Here is a 9886-nt window from a genome sequence, read left to right on the forward strand (position 1 = left end):
ACAGGCTGGTTTCAGTGTTCTACCCTGAAATAATATGCATGTTCAACTCCATAATCTAAGGGAAAATGTCTAGTAAAATCTTTTAGAATATCAGCTTTTTCTCTTTTCCTCCTGTTCAAATGAAAGTATCATTTAAAGCCTTTGTGTTCACATGAGATTTTATCATAGAAGATAATTCTTCTTCCTAGTAACTTCATTTAGCCAAGGCTCATATGAATTTAACAAAATGTCACATTCAAATTGTGTATTTCATCTCTTGCTTTGAGCACATTGATAGAAGCTAGATGTTCTTCTTATCAGTCTTTTCAAAGTTCTTTGTTAACAATTAATCATGAGAGTTCATCCATACACTGGGTATTATGCAGCCATTAAACTCAAGAGGAAGAATACTTATCGACATGCATATTTATCTAACATATTTTTAAGTGAAAAGGACATGGCACAAAATAGTATTACATTATTATTTCACTAAAAATACATTTATAGACACACACATACACAGACACGTATGCATGTATTAAAAAGCATAACACTAAAAGGACATATAACAAAGTACTGATGGTTGTCTCCAGGTGCTGATTCATATTCCTCTTATTTCTCCATATTTTTCAATTTCTCAATAATGAGCATGCCACTCTTTTATAATCAGAAAAAAAGTAATTTTAGATAATTCAATTAGTTACCAAGGTCAATCAGCATGTGTGGAAAAGGCGGCAGTTCTTACTGAAGAGAAATTAACACCTTTATTGTTGTTTTGAATTGAGGTTACGTTTTTTAAGGTAGTAACACATCTCTAAATTTAAAATGTAAGTTAGTGGGAACTTATTGAGCTCTAAATAGTCATTTCACATATCCCTTTTCAAGAAAAACATAAAGTAAAACCAACTTATATTTGACTTTTTCTTTAAGTACTTAAAGATACTTAAGTATCTCTCACCTCTCTCCCCATTCTCTTCTTTATGCTTCTATACTGCCTAGAATAAGTTTGTATACACCATGAATACTTAGAAAATATTTGTTGATGGACTTGCTTATTTCTGTTTTCCATTAATCCCAGCCGAGCCATGTTCTCAGAATTCTACAAAATGGATCCTGCCTCTTCAGAAGCCTGATATCTGTTCCTACTGCCCCTGTTTAGTGCTCTGGGTCCCAGAACTCCACTTGTGCAGTGTGAGACAGACCTCAGCTAGTTCCAAGCTCCAGGATTTCTCCCCTTGCAGGGATTGTGGGTTTACTCCAGCCAGTCCCCCTGATCCACAGAGGCTTGACCAGGAGGCCACTCAATATCCAGGAGGCCAGACGGGGACATTCATCCCTGGATGGGACACCCCTGACCACATCCTCCAGGAAACCCAAGTGGCTGACAGAAGAAGTGTCAGCTCCAGGCCAAAGGAGTCCCTGAGATGTCCTTGGCTTGGACAATAGCTAGGAATCACACAGCCAGCCGGATTCTGCAGCTCAGCCTTTGGGGCCTGCAGGATCCTGTTACTGGGACCCCCAGCACCACCCTTCCCCCAATATCGGAGCATTTGCTCAGGCCCCCGATTCAGCCTGAGGACTGGTTCTGGCTGAGTTCAGTGTGGCTGAGAACTGTCTCAGCAGGGTCCTTCAGTCAGAGAGACCAAGACCAAATGCTTCTCTGAGCACCGCCACCTGGAGCAGTGCTGGGGAGGGAGGCCCAGCCCGGAATAGCTGGAAAAGCCCACCCCCAAGTGTAGCTGACTGCAGCCCACCCTGTGTGCATGCGGGGCGGGGATGGAGGGCTTGGAGACGTGCTGAGAGCTCCCTGGAAAGCAAGGCTTAGCTTCTCCTGCAACTTTGAGCAGCAGATGCAGAGAGAGGTCAGTGATTATTCTGTTATAGCATCTGAGGGGACAGAGTTGCTGCCTTAACTTATGGAGACCTCCCTCCACCCACCATCCCTCATCCCCTCACTGGGAGGGGCCTTGCTCCCTCTGGAAGGGCTGGCTTAGGCCCCACTGGTTTCACACCTAGTTCTGTCTCCATGACTGTCCATGTCCCTAAGGGCTGGAGCTGCAACAGCAGGACTGAGATAGGAACGCCAGAGATTGCCTTGGAGAGTCTTTTCCATTAGCCCTATAATTAAGAACCACTATTTATAAGACAATAAGGATATCCTCTTCTTGAGAGCTTGTTGGAGAAGCAGCAGAACTAGATGTGAGGTCCCTGAGGTTGAGTTTGGTAGTTTTGAGATCCAGTATGGTATAGCCTAACACTAACTCAAATGGGTCCTGAGTCTGTAAAAGAAGAAACTCTAAACTGTACCACTGACAGCTGGCTGGGCTCACTCAGTTTGTATAAATCTAGTGGACTTCCCCTTAAGCCTGAGAAGTCACTGGAGACTAAATCTGGTTATATGCTGTGTAAGCTGGGTAAATACCATTTGGAACACAGGCCTACAGCAGATCCAGAGTAAACAAAACCTGATGCCTGTATTGAATACCTGAAAATTGTAGAACCCTACAATAAGGATAAGGATATTCTTATTATCCTTATTTTACAGATAAGAAAACTGAGGTAGAAAAGTTAAGTAACTTGTCTAAGGTCAAAGAATTAGAAAGTGAGGGAGGTGGGCCTCAAAGTCTGGCAGTCTGAATCAGAGCTTGTGCTCTTAACCACTACATTCTACTGCCTGACAAAGATAAAAGAAATCCTTCTCTCTAAGCAGAACTGGCTTCATGGACATGTGATCAGTGCAGTGGTACAGCACCCTGAGCTTAGAAGAGCCTTGTACTTGGGGTTTAATGCCACTGTCTTAATTTTAATAATTTGAATTTGTGCTTTGTAAGTGAAAACCAAAATGTGATAGAATAATTGAGTAGGCACTTGAAGCTTGGAGTCTCAGCTAGCACATAGTCCCATCTTTCACTGCTTCTTCACCTCCCTGGGACAGATTATTGACTGCCCACTTCCCTGTCCATTAATACTCAGGGCCCCACCCAGCCTCTTCTTCTCTGTCTCACCCAGTGACCGCTGCAACCCTCCACTCTCAGGGATCTGGGCATGGGCCCAGGGAGGATTGGGGTCAGGTACACATGCCCTGCGACATCTCAGGGTTAGACGTGATGACAGCCAGCCATCCTGGCCCCAGGGTGGTAATGCCATTGCACATTTGGCAGATCACCCAGCAAGGCTCATTGCCCACCCTGATCCAGGTACCTAATGCATCCTGGTGTAGAGATCGCAATACCCTTGATGGTCACTTGTCCACCATGGGTTGGGGCAGCTGACCCATGGGAAGAGGATATGCCTGGTTCTACCTACTCACTCCTGACCAGGGTACAATGCATCTGTCCAGCAGGTAGGAGGAGGACCCAGCAGCCAGTGGGCCCCGCACATGTGCATCAGATCACAGGGTGGGGTCACAGGGCACTTGTGAGGCTATACACTTGCCCCACAAGTATCCCTGTGCCTGAGAGGGTATGACATTAAATGGAAAATTTTAAGCACCATAAGAGGTTGAGAGAGATACTCCAGTAGAAAGGAAAAAACTTTTAATCTGAACATCTTTAACAGCACTTTTTCTTGCTTTTTGAACAGGGACTTCACATTAACATTTTGCACTGGGGCTACAAATTCTGACTGTAAGGACTGTCTATTACTAAAGTATTTTAGTAATTTAGTAATTTTGCCAGTTCTCACTGTACGGACTGTCTATTACTGAAGTACTTTGTTATTCCCTGAGATCTACCATTCCCTGTGTAGAAATGATGAAGCTGATGAGGTTTTAACTGTCTCTAGTCTTGCTGGGGCTGTTTAGAGGATAGGGGACACTTCTACTTGCCAAGGAAGAAGCCCATTTTGTCCCAAACTCCCAGCTGTGTTAAGTATCTCACATCATGAGAGGGGCTTAGGAGGATGTGGTAGTAAACAATATTCTGTGGTATGAATCAGGAGACCTGAATTCCAAATCTGCCTCTCCCTCTGACTAGCTGAGAATGCTGCTCTCCCTTGGGGACACTGTGTGTCCTCATATGTGAAAAGAGCAGTTTCAATTAACCTAGCGTTTTCAGACCGTCATTGAGTTTCTAGAGCAGTGCCTCAGAGAGGGAGAGGTGAGTGCTAGGCAATGGTGCTGTAGGCACCCCACACTTTTCTAGCCAAATCTATTCCACTTCTGTTTTATATTTTTTGTTCTGCATTGGAATTCACTTAAAGAAATAATTCCAATGCTTAAAAAATTAAAACCCATAATTCTCAATGATCTCTATGGGCCCTTATACCTCTGAGTTCTGATTGTGAGAATCTTTAACCTTGAATCCTACAAAAAGGATGATCTTTATTCCAGGAAGAAATCTATGATATGCATGGGCTGGTTACCACAGAAGAAGAGAAATCCAGGGAGGACAAGGGGTTAAAGGGCAAATGCCTGGGTGGTATAGAACTAAAAGATAAGGGCAATGAAGAAGAGGTTCAGGTTCCCTACTGTGGGTTGAGTGTTAACAGGAAACATCCATAAAACCAGGAGATTCAGCTAGATGATCATGTCTCAAGAGGTAAGATTTTCTACCTCTCCTCCATTACGTGATAGAATGTAACAATGTTTTGTGGATAAAATGAACTGAATAAGGAAAAGGGTTAGTTGGGAGTGAATTTCAACTCTGCTAATGTTTTTTGAGCCTTTACCGGGTACCAAAGTTTAGGCTAGACTTTGGGTGGAAGATAAAAAAAAATTAACCAAATATGGCTCCATCTTTACAAAAGTGTTTCAACATAGGTGAGCAAAACAGAAATTCTGAAAAATGCACAGAGTATTTTATAAGGCCAAGCATCATAATGGTAAAATAGAGGTGCAAAGTACCATGGGAAAACAGTGTATGAATACTCACTTCCATCTGAAATGTCATGAAAAGTTATCTGGAAATGAAGATTGGATTTAAGTTTGGACTTTAAAAATGAATAGGACTTGGACGAGCAGGACCTGAAGATCTTCACATGCCAAATTTAGACGTTTGGCTGAGTACTGCTCTCTTTAAGATTTATCCCTGTAGGGCTTCCCTGGTGGCGCAGTGGCTGAGAGTTCACCTGCCGATGCAGGGGGCACGAGTTCGTGCCCCGGTTCGGGAAGATCCCACATGCCGCGGAGCGGCTGGGCCCATGAGCCATGGCCGCTGAGCCTGCGCGTCCGGAGCCTGTGCTCCGCAACGGGAGAGGCCACAACAGTGAGAGGCCCGCGTACCACAAAAAATAAAAAGATTTATCCCTGTAAATCTCAATAATTGCACATGTGAATTCATATATAGACTTACATTTTACAGCTTCACTGTGGCAGATATCATAGAGCATTTGGAAAACACACATCTAGGAATATTCTGAGTCCTTATGAAAGATATGGATTTAACTTAATTCAGCCTAAGGGATATCAAGGAAATCCTCTATATAAGTACATGAGTGGTAAAGCAAAGGAATTAATGTTCTCTTCTATAACTTATAGTCAAATTACATTGTTTTCTAACCTTGTTATCTTGGAATTAACTCATGACTAGTGTTATACTCGTTCACAACTCAGACTGACATATTCATACCCACATACATTATTTCCTCTTCTTAAAGTATTTCTTATCAGTTGTTTCAGAAAATACACATCATTTTGTCCATATAATTTCTTCCTATCATATTGCTGTTTATCTAAGCATCTACACCTAAACACTTAGCCAGAGCAATTCAATTATTCTTAAAAGGCTTTATTCGCAGGTAAGGAAAACACTGTGAATAGAACTGTGAGCAAGTCTTCATAGAATATATTACATTTTGGAGACACAGAATGGGGGATTAGGGACTTTTCTTCAATATTTTCTGTAGAGCAACTTTCACTTCCTGGTTTCTCAAACTATAGATGAGAGGATTTGACAGTGGGATCACCATTGCATAAAACACTGAGACCATCTGATTTCCTGCCTGGGATCCACGTTGAGAGGGCTGAAAGTAGGTGTACATAGTTGTTCCATAGTATAGGCCAACAGCAGTCAAGTGGGAAGCACAGGCAGAGAAAGCTTTTTGCCTGCCAGAAGCTGAGGGAATTCTCAGGATAGTCATGAGGACAGACAGGTAGGAGACAAGGATTACCATAATGGAGGTGAACAGGGTGAATCCTCCACAGCCAACAATCAAGATCTGGGTGACCCAGTGGTCTGAGCAAGCCAGTGCTGACAGTAGAGGGATGTCACAGAAATGAGGAAGGACATGTGGTTGACAGAACGATAGTTGTGTGATGGAAGTTGTCACAGAAACCATGTTAACTAATCCACCAAGGTAGCATCCTGCTACCAATTTGAGACGACGGACTCTAGACATGGTGATGTGGTAGAGCAATGGGTGACAAATGGCAGTATAGAGGTCACAGGCCATGGAAGCCAAAATGTTGCATTCAGCGGAGGCAAAGATTATGAACAAGCCCATTTGAGTCACACATCCAAGGAAAAAAACAGCCTGCAACTTAGATAACAAATTTGCTAAAGTCTCTGGGATCGTGACAGAAGAAAAACAGACATCAAGAAAGGACAGATTAGAGAGGAAAAAATACATGGGGGTGTGGAGGCAGGGACTGACTCTGATCAGGACTACCAGGCCTAGATTCCCCAACACAGTGACAATATAAACAATAAAGAAGACTCCAAATAGCAGGACCCCAAGCTGAGGGTTCTCTGTCATGCCCAGAAGGATGAGGTCAGTCACTGTAGATGAATTCTCCATCAACACAAGCTGGGTATTACCCTTGATTAGGTAAGAATGCTTTTGACATGCTTTAAGTGAGGAAATAATAGAAAACTGGATGATACGGGTAAAACAGTCCCACTCAAAACACATGAATCCACAGCACTCTCCAACCCTTCCCTGCGTCTACAATTTCACTTTAAACACTTCCCAAATAGTATCACTATTTCCCAAGCATAACATTGGGAAAGTAACGATAGGAGAAAAAAGGGGAAGGAAAACGAGGTAAAGAAAATTCAGAAAGCAAAAGGAACACAGAAGTAAGAAAGTAAAGGCCTAGGAGGCAAAAGACACTTAATATTTGTTGAAGGAATAAATGAAGTAGAAAGAAAAACAGATGTCATCAAGAGATGTGCTTTACTAATACATATATCACAACATTGTAAATCAATTATACCCCAATAAAAATGTTTTAAAAAATAAAAGAGACTATTAAACTAAAAAAGAGAGAGAGAGATGTACTTTACTGATACAGGACTACAAACTCTTAGAAAATTTGGGGGTATGGAATTCCATCTCACCCTCCCTCACTTTTCCAAATCAATCTCAAGGAATTATTGCAGATGAAGTAACAATATGGTAAATATGTCGACTGATTTCATCTTGACAGACAGCCCCCTTCTCCCTTCAGTATTAGTGACATTGTTTCTGAAAAAGTAGAAGTCACGAATACTCACTATTTTGCTTGGTAAGTAAAGGGTTTTTCAGGACCTTGATCACCTCTTCACTGGTAGATTGTTGCAGAATCAGAATGCTCTGAAATCACCATCAGAAACTGAACTCAAGGTTATCAGGTATCATTTGGATCCTGTGAAAGAGCAACCGAAAGATTCATGAAGTTGTTGTCTGATCATCACCTGACTGATTCCTTTAACCATGCTTGGGGCAAAGGTTATGCAGCTACACAAAACTAACTGCAAATTCCACAAGGACTTGTTGGTCAGATCTGTCTGAGCAAAGGGCCAGGTCACAAAATAGCTGGAGTCAGGTGGCACTGAGGCTAAGTGCATGGACTCTGTCCCCCTCTCTTGTGGTCACAGGATATTTCTAATGCTGACTTGCACCCTCACACAAATGCCTGGGTCTTACCCTGGATGAAGCACCAAACAAGAGAAGGGATAAATCCATACAGATCCATCTCCATTTATACAATTTAAACTAAATCAGAACCCTTGTGTTTCACTGGATGGCCATCAGCGAGGGGTGTTTAGAAGGGATTCCTGTATTTGGTGAGAGTGTGGACAAGGAAACCTCAGAGGGCTCTCCCAACTTTGATTAAAAAAAAAAAAAGCCTATCTGTTTCAATTCACCAGAAAACATAGGTTCTTTATTTGGTGTAGTAGTTAAGGTGTCTGATTCTGGAGCTATACGGACCTATTTGAATCCTGGTTTTGGAGATCACTCGTTCTGTGACTTAGGACTTAACCTACCTAAGTGCACTAATCTGTAAAAGAAGGGCACTAATAAGACCTATGTTATGGGGCAATAGCAAAGGTTAAACTAAATATTTAAGTAAAACACTTGGTACATATTAATTGCTCACTGACTTCTACTCTCTTTATTCCTTTATGACCAATCCTACTTATGTATTTACTATTTTTTTTCTTCTCCATTTCACTTAATGGAAGCAGAGGTATTGTTCTTTGTATACTATTATCATTTTAGACCAACAGCAGTGAACCTCAGAGAGACTGGCTGAAGTATAATCTCCATGTTCCACCCCCTAACCATCCCTCAGACACACGCACACACACACGTGCGCGCACACACACACACCACAGCAGTTTTGGCTGGAGCAGATGAAAGAAGCATCTTTTACTTGTGGTAGTAATTCACTCCTTTTTGCTCTACCCAAACTGTTGGAGTTAACTCCTGCTGCTACTGCTGCTACTGCTGCTACTGCTGCTGCTGCTGAGCACAGCAGCCTGCCCAGGGGAATATTCAACTTATACCTCCAAAATGGGATGATCGGAGGAGAAAATCCTGGGCTGAGTTGAGACAATGGATAAAACACTGTTTTGAGAGACAAAAGACATGAGTTCTAGTCCTGGCACTAATTTGTACTGTCTTTCAGTGGAAAAGCCACTTACCCCCTTTGAGCCCCATATTTTCTCATCTTGAAAATGGAAAAAGCAATATCCACCATGGCTCTCTTTTAAGGTTGGCATGAGGATCAAATAAGATAATGAATGTGAAAACACTCCGTAAACTCTGAAGTGTGATACAATACACCTGGAACGGATCCCTATTATTCTTCCATCATGGGAGGTGGGAGACGGAGGAGGAATGCGTCAATATGATCATTTTCTGCTGCCTGCTTCAGCTCCTGCTTACAGAGCTGTACTCTTTGCCCTCCCACTCACCCTCTACACACACATCATCTGTTCTGCCTCTCCACTGTGAAAGTTTCAACCTGTGAAGGCTTAAACAAACAGCTCTTAGTTGTTCATGTATCTTGAATCACAAAAAAAGACAGGTTTTCAATGTTACTTTCACGTCCTTGTATCATTTTTTAAATTTCCCATTTTAGGCTAACACTATTCCTTGATGTCTGTATCTATTGTAGGCATTCAATAAATATTAGTTGAATGAGTAAATGACTCTCTATTAGTCTTTAGAACATAGTGAAATCTTTTTCCCTTAAAATAAGAGTGAATTGCTTTTTCTTCCCCAAAGAAATAAACATACAAAATTAAGACTGTATTAAGGAAATGATTTGATACATCCCATCTGCACATGCCACTGCATTAACTAGTGTCAATATAACAGCCAGAATGGGTATGTTATTAACTTGGCTAATGTGTCTTGGATATGTACTTATAGGAAATAATCAGGCACTCCTCTTATTTGTTGAAGAAGTAACCTTTCATGTTTGAAAAATGCATTCATGTAAATTTACAGTACGAGCTCTTTAAGAAAAATTTTTTGGTTACCGTCTTTTCTTCAGTTATGTAGCTCAGTGGGGATCTTCCAAAAATAGCATAACATTTAGAATTTAAATAAAAGTTCACTTATTTACTTATTCAATAAAATTTCTTTTTTTAAACATCTTTATTGGAGCATAATTGCTTTACAATGGTGTGTTAGTTTCTGCTTTATAACAAAGTGTATCAGTTATACATATACATATGTTCCCATATCTCTTCCCTCT

The 9886-nt window shown here is 41.5% G+C and overlaps 1 protein-coding gene across 1 annotated transcript; it reads right to left on the reverse strand.

The window, feature by feature from the left end:
• Positions 1-5782: 5782 nt before the first annotated feature.
• LOC125962954 (olfactory receptor 1019-like) lies at positions 5783-6714 on the reverse strand. Its single transcript, XM_049704540.1, has one exon. It carries the CDS (start codon positions 6712-6714, stop codon positions 5794-5796), a length of 921 nt encoding a protein of 306 aa, XP_049560497.1. The 3' UTR covers positions 5783-5793.
• Between the last annotated feature and the right edge of the window lie 3172 nt (positions 6715-9886).

Source organism: Orcinus orca, chromosome X, assembly GCF_937001465.1.
Source record: "Orcinus orca chromosome X, mOrcOrc1.1, whole genome shotgun sequence".
Taxonomy (NCBI): domain Eukaryota; kingdom Metazoa; phylum Chordata; class Mammalia; order Artiodactyla; family Delphinidae; genus Orcinus; species Orcinus orca.